General features: G+C 38.3%; 1 protein-coding gene across 21 annotated transcripts in view; it reads right to left on the bottom strand.

The window, feature by feature from the left end:
- LOC118565163 (voltage-dependent P/Q-type calcium channel subunit alpha-1A-like) overlaps positions 1 to 19750 on the bottom strand; it is a 91832-nt gene that overhangs the window by 28956 nt on the left and 43126 nt on the right. For 5 of the 21 annotated variants that reach the window (XM_036144867.1, XM_036144872.1, XM_036144868.1 and 2 more), the window contains 6 exons: positions 16882 to 16985; positions 16451 to 16465; positions 11217 to 11338; positions 8133 to 8268; positions 5324 to 5437; positions 216 to 251 (listed from right to left, as the gene is read on the bottom strand). In XM_036144867.1, the coding sequence (XP_036000760.1) occupies positions 216 to 251; positions 5324 to 5437; positions 8133 to 8268; positions 11217 to 11338; positions 16451 to 16465; positions 16882 to 16985 (527 nt within the window). The remainder of the gene's footprint in view (positions 1 to 215; positions 252 to 5323; positions 5438 to 8132; positions 8269 to 11216; positions 11339 to 16450; positions 16466 to 16881; positions 16986 to 19750) is intronic. The other 16 variants (XM_036144869.1, XM_036144870.1, XM_036144861.1 and 13 more) reach the window with 10 other exon arrangements.

Genomic DNA, 19750 nt, shown 5'->3' with positions numbered 1-19750 from the left:
CGTAAGTGACGTAAGAGAAATAGTGCCCAAAAGCATAATCAGTTTAGCAAATGACAACTAAACTGAGATCAAGTGAACTCTGGTTGAAGCAACCCATATGGCACTCATGGAGGGGAAAAATGAGCTTGCAATTTCGACGTTAACCAACAAAAGGGGATGGAAAAAAACCCAGGGGGGGAATGGAGTTAGACAGAGACGGAGAGAGAAGTACATACACTGAGGTTATTTCCACGGGGTCTGTGTCTCCTCCGCTGCAGAGCAGGCAAACACACAGATGATACGTAGAGCGGAGCAGTGTAGCGCACACACACGCACGCACGCACGCACGCACGCACGCAAACAAACACACATACACACAAGGCATAGGCCCAAATATGGCACAGTCACCAGGGCCGAGAAGAGGAAAGAGAAGAGAGAAAGAAATAACGGAGGACGTTAGGAGGTGAGAGAGAAGACAGCAAGAACATATGAAAGAGCAGAGGGAGAGATGGGAGGGAAAGATTTGATGACGTGGCAAAAACATGAACACGGCTCAGGTTTGGGGACGATAGAGATTAAGAGACAAGAAAAAGAGAAAGACAACCCAGTTAGTACAAAGAGGCCAGTGTGCAGACTTCGGACAGAGGAGCATGTGCTGAACAACACGAGGGGGTAAGTGACAGTGTAGGATGCGTGTGCATCTACACGCTCACACTGAAACACACTTACCAAATACAGCATGAGCTCTCTGTAAAGCAGAGCAGTGTTAGAGGACAGTAGGTCACAGGACTCACACACACGCACGCACGCACACACACACACACACACACACACACACACACACGCACACACACACACACACACACACACACACCTTGTCATTCCTTTCTAAAAGTACCAACATAGGCACTGTAAAATCTCCCCGTCTGATTATAAACTTTTATTAATTGTATTTCTTCAGACTACATATGCTGGGAAAAAGATATTAACTCTACTTTTCTTATGTGAACTCTGTCAGTCTGAAAACAGGTTGCAGATGTTTCGATCCGATAACACTGAAGACATTATTTAACATTTTCTCCTATATGTCCCACTTGTCGTGTATGATTATCCCAAATTCCCTGCAAGTTGTTTCCTGGCGATGCAACTGCAATGTTCTGTTCAAGCCACCAACCACAGGTATTGTTTATACTTTCCGACTATTTATCCTGCTACTGAAACAGAAATACTTCAGATAGTAATCAACATACCAGAGTGATGATTTAATTTAGTGGAACATGGCCATGGTTGTTTTTCATGGAATGTGCGTGACTGCAGCCAGAGGATTTAGTCAGCAAAGGGTTAATGATAAATATATTAAACTGTCAAATTTTGCCAAGAAGATGGCACCAAAATCCTCCCATAGGGATTTAAAAGACTCATTGCAAATTATCTAAATTGCTTGATAGCCGTTGTTGCTGCAACCAGTTAGTAGGTTTATGGAGGAATTACTTTTTCCACTTGGGGTCAGGTTGGTTTGGGTAGCTTCTTCTTCTTAATAAATTAAATCATAATTGGAAAAAAATATTTTGCATTTACTCAGGTTCTTACACAGTCCCTAAAGGGACATTGAAAGAAAAAAAATATTTCTGTGCGCACCAGATACCAAAACATATAAATACATTAACTAATCTTGTCTTTAGTTTGTAAGCAACAGAATTAAGTATGATTTGTGTTTTCAAAGAGTTTAACAGACTTTCTTTGGCCATCTTTAAGATTAATGGAAAATAACTATCTGGTGAGCGTGAGACTTTTTAATTTTTTTTTCTTCAACACAGGTTATATTTGTCTGATGTTAAAATTTGTTTAATAACTGAAATTTTAGGTTTGACAAAATTTTTTTTTAATGGTTTTTCACATCATAATAAATGTTTAATTTATGTTTCAAAATGACATTAATATTGATATTAACATTGATTAACATTATTTAGTAGCATAGTTTTTTGTTTCAAAGTGGCGATTGCTTTTAAAAGGATCTGGACTGTAAGCAATGAGAATTCATGGCAAATAAAATCATGCTGAACTTTGCAATACTGGTATTTCTCACCTCTTTTAGTCGACACATAAATCGTCATGATAACATTTAAGTCAATATAGCCAGTCCTTAGCTCGGGTCTATTAAAAAACGCTTACAAGGTAAATAAACCTTACGTATGGGAGAGAAACCAAAAAATAGCAAGAATGAGGAAAGGAACAACAAACATCAAAAGGTTAAAGTTTTTTTCCTGGTGGAAACAGAGTGAAATCTACACCAGATACTAACAACATCGGAGTTTTTACCCTTGTCACACATTCTAATGCTTTTTTCTCATTAATAAACGACAGGTGACAATATTTTTGTTTTGATATGCAGGGGGCGGTTCTTGGCAAAGGCCACATAGCCGTTGGCCGGCTGCTAAAGGGGACGCCGCAGTAGATGAAAGCAATAAATAAAATAAAACATAGGATTAAATATATAACACTATCAATATGCAGACCTGACCTTTTCACATGCACTGTATTAAAATAAAAAAAAAATCTGATAATATAAACAACAAGCGTGCCTCATTTTGTTGGTTATTCTGACGGACCTCCGACCGCTGTCTATCAAATTTACAGATAGGGTCATCTAATAAGCAGCTGATCCAATGTAAGCAAGAAACGAAATGTTTAAATGAATTTCCGGGGTTTCTGTAGCCTTTCTAACATGTTCCTGTTACAGTTGAGCTCAACAATGGTGGCAACCGGGTTCTGTTGTCACAAGCAGAAGTTAGCTTTTGATCTGTAGCTTCTGACAGAGCCGTTTCACAGTTTTCCACCAGAAACAGTGAAGTGATGTTAGAACAGCTTTAAATAAGTTTATCTGCTCAAAGGTAGCGAGGCTGTATTTCATCTGGGAATAGGCCAAGAAAAGGCAATGCCTGGTCGACAACAAACTAATTTCAATAAGTAATAAATATCGCTATACACCATATCATTAATATTTATGGTTTGCATCCTCTTGTTGCCCAAAGGCCAAATGTTTTATTAATTTAACTTTTAATTGAATATGTGCTTTGTCAGTTAACTTCCTTTCTTAGCTACTTTTGCAACAAGTCTTTTACAATAAGTCTGCCACTAAGAACACTGGAACTCTGTTTTAAATCATTAGAAAACATAAGACGTTTAAATGAACAAGTAAAGAACATTATTTTTTCTGGCCCCGTTTAATTATCCTTCAGAAATACTTGGTAAATTAGATTGCTGGACCATAACTTGTGGTGAAAAAAATGAGCTGCTCTAAATGTCTTTTTAAAAGAACATCCCCCCTTTGTCAGAGTATTTGTGTCTTTTGGACGTAGATGATTGTTTGATTAAACAAATTGAAGATCTGATTTTCTTAGGCTGGCTTGATTAAAATAAAGCAAAGTTGCCAAGTGATGCTGTGGTAAATATTGTGCCTGCTTGTACAGTTCAGCAACATGTACATCTCATCTACATCTGATCTGGACAGACGCACTGAGGATATTTCTGCAACATGTTTTCACACACTAAGACCCTAAAAACAAACTGTGCCACACCTCCAAACTTTTCTAAACCTATATATAGACATAAAACAATGTGAACTGTATCTTCTAATCAGCTTAAATTTTTCATTTATAGTTTTACTACCTATTTGACTTTCTCAAACTGACTCCATTTTAGAAAACCAACAGCACCTTACAACCTAATATTATTATGCTAAACGCAAAATGAAAGGAATAAATATAGTTTACACAGGGAACGCAGACTGCAAGCAACTATCAATGAATTAATTTCATAAAGTCAAGTTTTCTTCATAACATAGTAAAGAAGGAATATCTTATATGTATTAACCTTTTATACATGCTCAACTGGATCTCCTCTATCTACTAGTACGATTAGTAGTAATAGGATTTATGTCATATTTTCACATAAATCTAAAAACGTACTAATTGCTAACATTTATAACACATCTAAAGACACATACCACTTTATTTCATCTTTGATTTAACGTCTTCAGATGCTGCATCTTAAAATATGTGCTCTAAAGAACAAAGTCAATTTGTCCTGATTTGCCAAAGAATCAGAACATCAAATGTAAAACAAAAGCTTTTACTACACACTGGAAATATATACATATACACTTTTTCTGGTTGTTTTTGCACAATAGTTGGTTAATATTTGTAAGAGTTGAGAAGCAAAGAGTTTTACAATAATATGCTAACCTTTGACAAAAACGTCAAATAACGAGCTTCAGACAATTATATGCCAAAACTGTAAATCTAATAGTTTCATATGATTTCAACCACTTGTTTTGTCATTAAATGACCAGAAACACTAACTAATGGTTAATGCTGATATGAAAAACGCTACCTCTGGCTACAGCTTACACAAGACAGACACACCAAGGATTTAATGGGAATGAATCAGTAAATGGAAAGGGAAGGAACGTAATATAATATACTTAATATACAAGTCATCAGTTTGGACAAACTTATTTAAAATAAAAAGCTGTTTTCAAACTTTTGCCTGGGACTATAGATTTTCTAGATATGTAACTGTATACATATCTAGCCTTTCCAGTCTTTAGACCTTCGTTGGAAGCTGCTCTAATCCTAGCAAGCACCTTAAGATGCTCAAAAAGGATCTGAGCAGTAGTGGGACAGCTAATGGGGAAGTGGAGGTAAAAAAAGGAAGTCAGGAGGATTCGAGAGCCGGTGAAGGAGGGGTGGGGGGGATGAAATCATACAGGTGGACAAGGTAGCTGGAAATGAATGTACAAAGGTCTTCCTTAAAAATACTGCATCCGACATTCCACAACCTAAAATATCTTTGCAAAAACGTAAGCGTCAATGTTTGTTCAAAACTCCATAATTTATTCAACACTAATGCAAATTATGTATGACTAGGCAATCTGCAAGAAGTTAGAAAACAAACTTTGGTGACTATGTAGGATAAATAAAATCCTTATGATAAGCAAAACAACAAAATGTTTGAAAAGAAAATTACTAAAGTTCTGAAAAGATTGCCAACCTATGCTTCTCTTTTTTCTTCCTTTTTTTTTACTCGGAGGCTCGCGACAGACGTTTGCTCAAATGTATCCATTGTGAATTTGCAATTGAATGGCAATAAAGCCTGTCTATGTCTAAGTTTGGTATTTAATGAATGTTTTGCGTTATTTGTTGTAAGACTCATCTCGTTTAGGATGCGTAGAAAGACTCTGCGGATTCACTTCAGCTGTTGCTGGAGCTAACACGGGTAAATGAAAGAAAATAAGGGTGGTGAGGTGTGACGGTGAAGATGGAGGTGGGATGATCGTGCTCACTTGGTTGTCTGCCGAGAGGCGGGGCATGGAGAGGGTCCGCCCATGCCCATCCACTGGGTGACAGGGCTCAGTGTCGGAGTACCCGTCCCGCCCCATCTCCCTCATCTCTACATTCTGCAAAACACAATGAGAGGGGGGGGCGTGACCACTGTCGGCTGAGGGCGTGGACACTGAAATGGTGCTGGCTCACTGATCAACCAAGGGAGGTGGAATGAAACTAAACTGAGTAAGGTTTCTCTTTTTTTCCCCAGAATATTTTATGCAAACTTAATCATTTTGTGTCCATTTATGCAATAGAAAGTTGCATAAATTAGCTGTTGCAACATTTGCAGTGTAAGACAAATGACTAAAGGATATTTAAAGCATTTAGATAAGCCCTGTGTGGGAAGGATACGATGCCTTATCAAAGAAAGGATTTCTTTCTAAAACTTTAATGTATTTTAGGAGGATTTATTTGATAAACATGCAGCAGTACATACAAACGAAGTGGAAGGAAAACAACACAGTATTTTCCAAATTCTTTAGAGAAATAAAACTCAGAAAAGTGTGATGTGTGTATTACAGTATTTTCAGGTACGGATCCATGATCTTTGCTTGAAGCTTGCGATTTTACCAGTTCTTCTTAGCAAAACACCCCAGGCTCAGTCCGCCTGGACAGAGAGTGTCTGTAAGCATCTCTCAGGTGCTACGGCTAGACTTGCACACTGTATCGCATCACAGTTGTTATCACGATATCGGTGTGTGCCATATTGAAATCGCGTGGGACTGCCTTGCGTGCAATATTTGGTCGGATGATTTATTTCAAGCGTCATGCGTGCACAAAGGTCACAGAAAATAGTAGTGACCTCTTGCCATGGGAAGAAAAAAATGGTCAGAAAAACGTGGGTAGTCGCAATCAATATTGTTCTCGCAATTTTCATCAATAGTATCGCAATGACACATTTCCTGATTTCGTGCAGCCCTGACTGCCACAGTTTCTAAATCAGATTTAGGTGTAGGCCATTCAAACAGGAAGTTGCTTTGATCCAAGCGATGACATCGCTGATCTGGCTGCATGTTTAGGTCCTGCTGAACGGTAAATCTCCACCCCACACATGTCTTCCACAACCTCTAACAGCTTTTATCTGTTTATTAAGCTCTTCCCATGAACTCTGATTAGCTTACCTTTCCCTGCAAAAAAAAGAAAAGCAAGTCCAAAGCATGATTTTGCCACTACCAAGAAAGGCATGATGATGTGTTGAACATACGTTTCTCCTACTCATAATCTTGGTCTCATCTGACTAGAACGCCATCTTCCAACTGGTTGCTGCATCCCCTACGATGCTTGTGGCACACTGCGGAGGAGACACCATATCGTTTTACCAGTCTTACCACTTCCATTAAGACTATATTTGTGGGAAACATAATTAAGAGATTTCCCAACCTGAGTGGGTGTTCTCTGCAGCTCCTGCAGAGTTAACATTAGTTTCATAGCTGCTTCTCTTGTTAATGATCTCTTTACGATGCCTGTCGCTTTAGATGGGGGCCTATGTTGTAATATGTCTGCAGTTGTGCCACAGGCTTTTCATTTTCTGCATGATTAATTGAAAGGTTCTTTGTGAAATTTTCAGCATATTTCTTTATAATTTAAACCTTGCTTAAATGTCTAGAGAACATTCGCCCTGGCCTGTCTGGTGTACCCTCTGGTCATTGTGATGCTGTTTACGTTCTTCTCCTGTACTGAGCCATTGCAATTACACTGAGATTGAACAAATACACGTGCACACCACACTTTTCAGCATTTTACGTAAATTTTGCACTACTATTTCCTGTGCATCACATGAAATCCCAATAAAATACATTTAGTTTCTTGGTAATACTGTGGCAAAATGCAGAAAGGTTGAAAGGATTTGAATACTTTCACAACACAATGACTCTTTAAATGATAAAGCATGTGATGCAAGTTAATGTATACCACTGTGACGCATCAATTCAACCACTGAAAAACTAAATTTATTATTTTTTAGAAACACTGAAATGTTTTGAACTAAAAAGCTGCTGACCAAATGTTTCACATTAAAGTAGAAGTGACAAAATCTTTACATTTATAACCATTAAAAGCATCATTATGCCTTAGGAGAGAAAAGTCTCTTAAGGCATATTCTGGAATCAAATCTCTTTGTTCATAGGTCAGATAAATAAAACTACAGGTAAATCTTTGGGGAACGGGAGCATCAACAGACAAGTAAAAGCAAAGCCCAGCGCAGACGGTGAAGGTGCACATCGCGAGAAAACAGATCTACCAAGTCCAAACCAGCAACTCAAGGACAGGCAGAGGAGTGAAGAGGCAAGGTGAGGAATTATGAACACAAGTGCGAAGAAATTAAAGAAACACTGGAGATACAGACCGCTATTGGGAATTTAAAGAAGGACAACAAGGAAGATGACTGGCGTATGGAGAAATGAGTTTGCTAAGAATCTATTGCTAGCAATGATAGTATATAAAAGACTCCAACTTGACACTAAGCAATGACACTAAGAGCAAACATTATGCTGCAGGCATATGGGAAATATTTAAAAACAACTGCATGGGAAAGGAAGATAATGTATTTTAGTACCTTTTAACGCTATGTTTAATCTCGTCCATTTCTGTAAAGCTTGCTAAATGTGTTGCAACAGCAGAAATTCTCAGCAGGATTTCCATGAACACATCTTAATTTATATAAGTACTCCAGTAGCTGGTAAAATGTGTGCTTGGAGAATAGCCTTTGCTTTGCTTTAGAGTCGTACACTGTGTTACTAGGTGTTACTCGGTTTGCACTCATCATACCTGGGGATTGTGGCGGTTTTCATGGACGTCGTCAGGGTAGGGTCGGTCCGGGCTCCAGTTGCCAGTCTTTTGGAACATCTCCTGTGCTTTAGCAGTCATCCATGACTGGCTTTCTGTCATGCCACCTTCAGGAGGTCTGGCATCCAGACACAAATACAAACAGAAATCCAGCTAGATAGTTAGGTTCAGCTTGGATAAAATGGTTACTTTCACCTCACAGTTGTGCAATGTATTTAACTGGTTTGTAACATGAATTAGGAATGTTTTCCTGTCCCGATCAGGGCATTTTTAAACTGTTGGTATCTTTGACGGAGCTCATCTCATGAAAGCTGTTGTCGGAGTTTTCAGCAAACCCTGTGACCAGGATTTATGGAGGGTACCCAGTGAACAGCTTGCAAAACTGTGTTATAGGCCACACCCATCATTTTGTTGATCAAAATAATCCAGGTTTTCTGTAAACCTGTGTCTTTCACCCTTTATAATGATGAGAAAATTTAAGTTTTTGAATTTAAAAGAATTAATGTTTCCTAAAAGTCTTGTCCGCACAGGACTGCCTGTGAGACAAAATATCAACAATTGACATTGAGTAAACACGCCAGCGTTAGCCTAGCGCTTTAGCAAACATGCATGAAAATGTCGTCAGCATGTGAGTTTATTAAAGAATGTAGCTCTATTTGTCAAGGCAGATATATCTTTGGAAAGAAATGACAACATAATTCCTGTTTTAGGGGATGCATAGTCAAAACTTTACATTCTGTGTGAAACAAATTAAGCCGCGTTGTAGCAACATAATACAACTATCCTACAGAAACTCCTGTTGCAATAAAGTATCTGTCACTGCCAAGAAAAAAATTGATGCTGCAGCTTCTAGACTAGAGCATAACTGGTGAGTGAATTAAGTGGGACAATATTAGCATACTAATATAGTCTATGTAATACTTATGCAAGATAGTGTTATTTTACTGCACTTCAAAGTTAATGGATTTTCTAGCACACACATTACAATGATTTTATTTACTTTAACTGCAGGATGGAACTGGGTATCAGCTAATTCCTCATTTTAAATTACTTGGCTTTTCATTGGCAACTTAAAGTCCTGATTGGGATATCCCTAATATGAATAAAATAGCAACCGTCTCCTGTGTAATTGTACTTTTTAGTGAAAAAGTTTTTTTGGCCCCCAATTTTAATCTGTTTTACTTTTTCTGTTAAGTTTAAAGGTTGCAGCTAATTAAAAAAGGATTATCTGGCTAAATAAAAAAAAAGCAGTTTTCAAATGATGACCTTCACTAACAGAAAAAGCTAACCAAATTTAAACCGCCAAACATGGATGATCACACCTTGGGTTAGATTTCACCAACTACACCTGATTACTAACAAATCTCATCTTTTGTAGTTCCTGAACTTTTTTATCTAACTGTAGCACTCCAGAGCAGTGCTACAGCACGTAAATGTACGCTTTTGCAATGCATGGATATAGGGAGGGAATTGTTGGTATTCTTCTTAGCTGGGAGACAAATCTCAAGGTCCACTGTATGAATCCAGAACCTGGTTTTCCTGGCAACAGAATTACGTTCTGTAACACATTTATTCTGTCTATAGTATGAAGGACTGGGACTCACAGAGTTATGAAATAAAAGCTGAAATATATAAATGGCTGTATTATATATTTGTTTTGAAATATCCCATTCATTTACTTTATCACATTTTATAGTTTGACTTTTAATTTTTTTTCCCCTCTCTGTTTCTAACACATTATTCTGTTTGATTTAAATTTTACCTCCGGTTAGCACCCCAAGTACAGTTATGGAGGGAACGAATCTGCACAGGGAAATGCATAAGGAGAAGTAAAGAAGGAGACAAAAAAAAGCAAGAACACACGGAAACAAAAAGGCTTGAGGTAAGAAGGTACAAGATAGGATGCTATATTTAACGAGGTAAGAAAAATCAAAGGGGGAAATAAGAGACATAGATGCATCGCTAAGTAAAGGAGAACCTTAAACAATAAGGAGATTCCTTTGGTCTGCTTGTTTGGTTTGGACCAAAACCGGACTTTATTTTTTTTCGTTTTATGTGGTTTGCTAGACCCCTAACTATAACTTGTAAACAGAGCCACATGTGTGGTGATCATTGTTCCCATTGGACAGAAATGACAAGGATGGGACGTTGCACAGACTTGGAAATGGCAGAAAACTATTATGAAAATCAAGCAAGCAGCACTTCTGTTCCGTATGTTCGTGCTGTTATTACAGCTGATAAATCACTGTGAGCGTCAAGAGCAGCTTATTCAACACAAGTTTCAAAAGATATATAATTTTTTGACAATGTATGTTTAACAATGTGTCCTGCAAACTGAATGAGGCCCACAGCACGATGCCAGCAGTGCTGCTAAGCATTAAGTATGTAACGAGTGCTACGGTGGCTTGTTTAATCCAAGGAGATGTATGTTTGCACTTTGCAGTTGCTGGGTCGAATAGAGGCCTTTCGTATTCACACCAGAAGCGAAACGCACCAAAGTCCATTTGGAAGCTGACCTAGACCACCTAAAAAAGTGGGTCTCGGTCCACTTGTTTGGTCCGGACCAAACAAATGAACTCTGGTCCTTTTAAAGTGGACCAAATGTGACATCCTTAAAAAAAAGAATAAAAAAAATTGAGTAAATAAAAGTGAAAAAATGTAAAGGTCAATTAAATTATGAAACATAATTACGTATATAAATTGGATATTTTAAACAAAGACATTCAAAATTATTTCTCTTTTTTTAATTAATTGGTGTATCTAAACTTTATTGGATTATTTATTGGGCCATTTACATATTTCTGCTATTATTTTTTATCCTGTCAGTTTCGATCCTCCATAAAACTTTTACTATTTAATGTTAAATAGTTATAATAATCAAAACCACATTGTTAGGCATTTTTAGGAAAGTTAAATCGAGGAATGTTAAAATCGATATAATTTGTTTTAGTTGCAGCAGACGCAGTAGTTTTATACACTCTATGTAAGCAAATGATTCATCCAACGCCATAATCCACTTCAAGACCAGAGTCCACGTGCCTCCATTTACCTATCCAGTCCACTTACATGCTGTTGATGTTGTCCAGCTGATTGCTGGGGAGACCATTCTGGCCTTGCCCCCCCTGGCCGTCCGTGCCCCCTCCCTCAGAGGGTGGCTCCATGCGCTGAAACATTAATGGCGTTCGGTTCTGTGTGAGATACATGACATGGCCTGCAGGCTTGCATCAGGCACACTCACGGGGGAACACATGACACAAACACAGGATGCACTCGCAACATGCACCCACATGGGGGCGCCATCAGCAAGCACATGGCTGTGGATTTCCAAGGTAGAGCTGGCCACCAGACAACTGATCTGAGTTCCTCTGTCCACCCTGAACTATGATTTAAAAAGAATGCAAATGTGTTGTTTTGCAACTTTTTCTCTTTATGTTCAGGGAGGGAGCTGATCTCAAATCTGCGTCACCGTGGAACTTCTACCTTAGGAGTCTGAGTTAAGATTGCTCTTAATTCACACAATTTAGAGCACATTACCAGAATGTATATAGCACCATGACATGAATAAAAAATTACCCAGAAATACATAAAAAAAAAAGAAAAAGACATCATCCTGTTGATCAGTCAGACTTTCTGAGTAACATGCAGTTTGGTGGAAGGTTGACATCTGATTCTAAATTACTTGGGCAACAAAATAAAGCCCCTTTGCTTCGATCAGACATATAAAAAAAAACACCACTTAAAACTTGCAACACATCCATCAGGTTGTTCCTCTGCATTAAAAGTAAGTAAGACAGGGGAAGGAAGCTTTCTTGGCTACACCTTCATTAATTGACCCATCAGATAGTTGTAACCAAAACTCTGAGAATTCTCTGTGAACTACAGATGTCCCGATCCAAAAACAAGTATCGTCTCAGGGTCCCGGTGAAGGGTTTTAAAATGATTACCGTATTCTTTGGACTATAAGTCACACTTTTTTCAGAATTTGGCCGATTCTGCGACTTATAGTCAGGTGCAAAATTCATTTTGACCAACATGAACCAAGCAGTAAACATTACCGTCTATAGCCGCAAGAGGGCGCTCTAGACTTGTTAAAACTATACGCTGCTCTTTTACCACTTAAAAAAATAGACACATTAATTTATAGACAGCAAAGAGTGAACACATGTTTGTATGTTGTTTCAGTATGTATTTACGCAGCAGAGCGTTGCGTGGTGCAGCTCGAAGGGCCCAGACCATGACAGAACCCTGTTATTAGGCTGTCTGTGAAGCTAATAACAGCTAGCGCTAGCTTACAGGTCCGTTGTCCGGGAGGGTTCAATGAAATCGCTATCTGCTATCTGCAAGGGCAGATTGTGTCTAATTCAGTTCAGCTGTTTATAAAATGTTATATCCCGAGCAGACTCATCTTGCATTGCAACACGCAGAGCCAATTAAAGCCATAGTCTATGACTTAATGGATGAAAATGAGAAACACACAGCTAACATCAACAACACATCTATTGAGAGCTCTTTATGATGTGGCTTAGACAAGAATCTGTGGTAATACACGGAGACATAGGAGACAAGAATCTTCATTCAACATTCCACCAAAATCACAAAATAATGATAAAAAAAGAAGAGACAAATTGAGGTCTCGACTGAATGAGTTATAGGTGAAGGTCAACCTGGACCAGCCAAAGACGAAGTGCTTGATAAGACATGGTTTTATCACCATCCAGATGGATATAAAGAGACCATCAGAGAGACAGAAATGGGAGACGGACGACAGCGGACGACAAAACAGATATCAAACGGTAGACAAAACAAAAATATCAGACATACAACCAATAAACATAAAAAAGGACAATTGTGATTTCCTGATGTAGGGCAAGAGAAAGAATGGAGGTAAATAAGCCAGACAAACAGAGCTAAGAAAGAATCCACCATTCACAGCTAAATTTTGTCTTTGAAATAAAAAAAATATAATAATAATGCATTTCCTACTACTCTTTATTTGCCACAACTTGAAACTACCACCAGCAATCAGCCAGCGCTTTAGCTGGTAATCATGGACACTGAATGCAGACTGGTGGATGGACATTTACTTCTGGTAGAGGAAGTTACACTGGTCTCTAAGGCACTACTATTTTTTAGATGTTGTAGTTCCTAATAAGGCTTTATGTCCACTGTAAAGTGCTGATATCTAATATTTAAATTGTAATACTGCCACATCCGTGGTCTTGCTATCTAGTATATAGCGGTGTTTTGATGTTCATACCAGTGCTTGAAGCTTCTGTCAGAGGGACAGAAGCTGTGACTCATTTTTCATTTATAGTAGAACTTGCTTTGGAGGCAGTATCTTATAATTTTCTGAAAACAAAAACTACTAAGAGAAGCATTATCTTAGATAAATCTTTCACATATGAGATTAATGTTTTTAAAGAGAACTGTTTTTTAAGGAGCAATAAGCAAAAATTTATAGTTTTAGTTAGAAAGCCACTTAGGGCTTAGCCCCTTCCTGCTCATAAATTGCCACCATCACGTTCACCTGAAGACGATTAGGACCCGTTATTACCACAAAAAAAAACAGTCTTTGGCAAAGACGTTGTCAGACATGGAAAGAGGATTAACATTGGCCTCAATTTTCCAAGTTGGAAAGTATTTCAAGAGCAAAAGCAGCTCCAGCTTGACTCTGAGCTAGCCTTTCTCCTCCGTTAAGGTAATAGCATGATGTCAGATGTTTGTTTTTGTTGATGTTACAGTCTTGTTAGACTTGTGTTACTATGTCACCCCATAACTAAGTTATGGGGTCCAATGGCGCCGGTGTATGGCAACCTCGCATCTGTCAGTCTGCCCCAGGGCAGCTGTAGCTACTGGCATAGCTCACCACCGTCAGGGTGTGAATGGGTAAATGACTAAAACTGTAGTGTAAAGTGCTTTGGAGGTTGTCAAGACTAGTTAAAGCGCTATTCAAGTACAAGCCATTTACCATTTAATTCAATGTAATGCTACAATTGTGATATGTGGGTTAATTGTTGGAGTTTAACCAGCAATGGGCCAGGCGTTACTGTTTTGTGAGGCGAGTAGCCGTCGGTAGCCCAGCAAACATGCGTAGCATTGTTTAATCCAGCCTGGTGGCCTTGTGAGCTCCCACCGTGATCCTTGCGTACATTCAGGACATCCTTTTTTTGAAAAAAAATTTAAACTTTAATCGGATAACTGGTGGTGATTAGACTTTGGAGGTAGAGAGAGTCGTGGCTTGCCACACAATTTGTTTTGGTCTACAGACAGTGCTCAACAGCCAACCTAGTTGATGAAATTTCACTTATTGCTCCTTTAAGATAACTGCCTGCAAGATGAATTTTTGCGGAATTTGTGTGTTGACGAACACACGAGAAACCATCGTGTACTGCTCAGGGTTTGGCACGAACCAAAAACGGTTCGGGTCAATCACGCTGCAGTATTGTGGTTTAAGGCGGTACATACCGGTGCAACAAACGCAAGATCTGCTGAGCCAACAGCTGAACCAAGATAAACATGGCAGCACAGGAGGACACACGCATAGCTGCTCCTGTCACATCTGTTTTATAGTAATTCACAATTTCATCTTTGAAAGAAAAACAGCCAGAAGTCCCCTGACTAGCTTACCTTGTTGTGTTTTCTCATGGTGTGCCGCTTACGTTTTAATTTGATTCAGTGATTAGATAAAACCAACCTTTGGTAGGAGGGCACTAGGTGTTGCTTCACACAATCAGCTTGGAGAGTTCTGCTCCTTTCCCCAAATGGATTAGATAGCAGCAGTTCCAGACTGAAAATGTGCAGTACGTAGAGTGCTACACATTATCAATCTGGCTGGCCAGGTTACCTTTAAGGCTCTGACATTGTCAATTCAAATCAAAGACGAGAAGATATGCTTGTTCAGTAAATACAGAGATACAATGAAGGGGTTGTATATGGAATCCAGACCCCCCTAGAACCGAAACAAAACACATCCTTATTAATATTTATTCATAGGAAAAAAGAAACACATTATTAGCCAAACTCGCATCTCATCCAGTCTTGTATTTTTTAAGGTGGATTCATCTTTTTATATTATAAGTTAATTTAATACGACTGTGTAAGACGGAAAAATATGAAGTGAGATGATGTAGAAATGAGTAAAAGACATGGTGAAGTTCATGTATAATAAAAGTGCAAGGACATACTGACACATTCTGAATTTGCAACATCAAACATTTTGGAAAACAAAATTTGAATTGGACTAACATACTCTCCAATCATCACTGCATCTCTTTTGCGAAAGAGAAATCTCCTGACAGAATAATTTTGTGAGTAAATTATAGCCAGGGTTTATGTTAGAGTCAGGGGTCTGCAACCTGCAACTCTGCAGCTACCTGCTCTAATTTTCATTTAAGAAGCAATAGAAAATTCTGGGCTTACTGTTTACTTCATGCATCGTGTGAATAAAGTTTTTGCATCATAAATGCGTCACTAAAAGGAGGGTCACTTTGCTTTGGGTTGGTGTGTGTATGCGCATCCATCATTGTTTGAAATTATATTACTGTAGATGTAAAACACCATAGAAAATGCTCGACACAGCTACCAAGCCTTTGATTTAGGAATAGTGGTTTATTAAATAATCACATTAACAAATGAATGCAACTCATGTAATTGTTAACAGGCTGGGCTAACAAAACCCTTCTTTGGTGTTAAAGATGCTTTACTTAAGGAAGAACATTCAAAGTTGAATTAAGATAAAGCAACCAGACCAGCAAGGTGTCAGAAGCAATTCTAATGGAAAATATAGTTTCTTCAGATACATATTGGCTGTTCTTTTATGCTGCTACTGAAGACTTTCAACGGAAAAAAAGGAAGGTTAAACAACTTTCAGTGAATCTGTTCTGTTTTATCCACCTCTATCTGTCATGGGACAGTAAACATTGCCATCTTTTTGGATATCTCAGAGTTAAGGTAAAGATCTACACTCCTTAGGGATTACAGACGAAGAAAAGCTGTTTACGGTTACTAATGCTAATCATGCCAATGGCTAACATAAGGTGCTAAAGATAGCGGCATTGAAACATGTAACATTTTAATAGTTTTAGGAAGCGGGATTTGGCTTCAAAAAATGTTGAAACAGTTATTTGGACCGCAAAGGTTGCAGACGCCTGACAGACTGAACCAATTTCATGAAAATCTAAACTTTTTGCATGGAATCAGGAGGCAGAAACAGAGAGGAGAGATGTTTCCGAATGGGCACAAAGTGGACTGAGAGTATTGAAACAGTGGGAGGCGAGTGCATCTCATTGTCATTCACTAACAGGAAGGGAGGAGCACTGACAAAAAGGTAAGGCCATGTGGTATCATCATCATCATCATTATTTTAAAAAATATAAAAAAAACAACAACAAAAAAACAGAAAAACAGCTGTTACCGTCAGAAGACCGAAAAAGAAAGAAACTAAAGTTGTATGAAAAGAAAGGGTTGCAACCATTTGAGCAACACGATGCTATAAAGAACTTCGGGGTACATGCAAGAAAACAAAAACAAATAAATAAATAAAAAAATCGAACAAAGAACGGGAGGTTGAAAAGGCATCTTTATACAATTTAAACATGTGTTTTAATGCAAAAAAAGTGCATTTATCCAAAAGAGCTGCATGATCCTACAAAGATGCCTAGTGAGAGTAGGAGAACAAATTAAAGTTTTGTGCACGTCAGGGCTTTCCCCGGGATGCCTGGCGGGGGTCTACCTGTTCCTCTTGCAGGGCCTGCAGCTTTTTGGTCTTGCTCTGTTTGTAGTATTCCATGATCATCATGGCAGCGTAGATTTTGCCCACCGTCAAGTCTGTGGCTGCTGAGAAAATGACAAGTTACCCTGGAAGATTAGACCCGAGCGAGATGGGACCCTGAGCCATGAGGGGAATGGGAGTGGGAGACAACACTCAGAAACACAGAGAAATATTGAACATGCAAAATACACCAGCAATGGTGGCAGTTGTGCCTTTTTGAACTCCATTAGGATCTCAATTTTAAGTTTGGAAAGTAAAATGTTTTATTCTCTTCTACAGGATGGCTGATCCCACCAACACTTTTAAGGAAAATAAAAGCATTGGAGTGGTAAAGAATCCAGTGACTGTTTTGTTCTCAATGTTTGTCACCTTATCTGAAGACAAACATAGGCATTATTTGAATAAGTTCCAAACATGTTATAAAAATAATAATAATTCCTTTATTTCTTAAATGTAGCCATTGGCAATCTGGGGTATTTAAAGATGCAACAAAAATATTGTTAATGCAAAATGGATAATCACTCAATCTTGTGGTCATTAAGTCCTCATAACAACCATAAAGCATTACTTACCAGGCAAAAAGATGTTTAAAAGCCATCCCAGGAAAAAAAGTAATATTTGGTCTACCGTCATAAAGGTACATGTGTGGAGTTATGTAAACAGCACTACTACTTGAACTACAAATCTGCATCTGTTTCTCTTCTTGTCAGAGAATTGCATCATTTTCTAAGCGTGAAAGCATGCTATTTCAATAGTAGATACATTTATTTTATGTCGTTTCATTTGTTTCTACACATTGTGCAAATGTTTGTGGAAGGCACTGTTACCAAGTATGGTACCAATGTTCTTTGGTGCTCAAAAAGAACAAATGTAACCACTGCTGGTGTGCATCAAACACAATATTACAGCACTACAGTTATTAGCACAGTAAGGCTTGTAGTCTTTTCACAGGCAGAGTTTGTACTTAATACTGTAGCTGATGTTCTCGTTTTACTGTAGGGCTATACTCTTGAAGTTTATTAAGACTGAGGACGATTAAGCCACCTCACTAAGAAAAGCATAAGACACAGTAGGCTAATATTTCCTAGAAAACAGGAGCTCAATTTTTTTCTAAAAAAACTCCATCCATATATTTCTAGAGTTTACACAGAACACAAAAACATTAAATCAGAAAAATATTGAGCTTTGTCTTGATTTTTTTATTTTTATTGTGTAGTCAACATTGTTTCAAAAGTCACGTCCCAGTTTTCAAAGTGGCGTGGCTGCAAGTCCTCCATATCTAGAACCGATTATTTCTCTTATCATACTTGGCTTTTTTTTTTTATAAAATGGCAGATAAGTGATATTTTATTCAATAATGCATTTAGGGTTAGGGCAATAAGAATATACTGATAAACATCCATCCATCCATCCATTTTTTGACCCACTTAATCCCTCATGGGGTCGCGGGGGTTGCTGGTGCCTATCTCCAGCGTTCACTGGGCAAGAGGCAGGGTACACCATCACAGGTCGCCAGCCTGTTGCTCTGCGACACAAACAACCATTCACGCACTCACACCTAAGGACAATTTAGAGAAGCCAATTAACCTAACAGTCATGTTTTTGCACTGTGGGAGGAAGCCGGAGTACCCGGAGAGAACCCACGCATGCACAGGGAGAACATGCAAACTCCATGCAGAAAGGCCAGGGTTGGATTTGAACCCAGAACCTTCTTGCTGCAAGGCAACAGTGCTACCCACTGCACCACTGTGCAGCCCTACCGATAAACATGCAAGAGAATAAATAGTATGTTTGGCGCAGTTTAGCACCATAACTAAACAAATTTAAAAAACGAGGATCACATTCTTTTAAAATTAGCAGCTAAGATCATATGCTTGTAATTTTTATTTTCCTGTAGTGAAAAGACTCCTATAGAGGATCTTCTATAGCAGGCACCCCTGATGCCAGCACTGAGTGAGTGGGTTGAGAGTTGATCTGTGTGGGTATGGGTTCATAATGTGCTTTTGAATAAATGCATGTGCAACTGAATGTGTGTGTTGCATGCTGTGTTTAAATTTAGTTACAGACAAATTATTCAAAACTGCTCAAGTGAGTTTGCAATTTTAACATCCAACCAAATTCAAAACAAATGTCAGATTACCGAAACCGAGGCTATAATTTTTTTTTATATTTTAATATTTTTCCTTCCATTTAACTATGGCTATACTGGTTTTCAAACAACTAACTGATATCTTAATGCTACAAAAAGGCTTATTTTAGTTTATTTCATCTTAACTATACGCAAACCATAAGTTAATAGAGAACTGAATTACTTCTCTCTTCCCAATAAATATTTACATTTAAAACTCAACTGTTGGGAGTTGTAGCACATGATGACATTTATTTAGAGTCTAGTGGGATTTAATTCCTTATAGAGTATTTTGCTTTATTGCTTTGGCTCCATCATTGCACAGCATGAATATATGACTAGATAGCTTTCCATACAACCACTACTACTTCCCTCATTACTAATAGCCCTGTACTTTTGCAGACCACTGGTTAAAACAAGTAGGTCCATGTTCCTCCATGTCATCATTTGCAGGTAATTTAACACTGCTGTTATTATGGACAGGTTCAGAAAATGTCTTCATACACTCGTCTTCTGTTGTGACTCTTACGCGATAACATAAAAAGACATGTGTGTCCTCCCCTGGACTAGAGTGGTGGTCGCCTGTAGCTGATGTAGTCTTTGTTTGACTTCATAGCTGTGGCTGACGTTTCTGCGCTGACGGTGAAACAAATAAATTATTGTAGTTGCCATTTGTCCTTTTTTTTACCTCAGATTAGACAG

Source organism: Fundulus heteroclitus, chromosome 13 (assembly GCF_011125445.2).
Source record: "Fundulus heteroclitus isolate FHET01 chromosome 13, MU-UCD_Fhet_4.1, whole genome shotgun sequence".
Classification (NCBI taxonomy): Eukaryota; Metazoa; Chordata; class Actinopteri; order Cyprinodontiformes; family Fundulidae; genus Fundulus; species Fundulus heteroclitus.
Note: the sequence above shows the minus strand (reverse complement) of the source record. Positions and strands in the feature narration are given on the sequence as shown.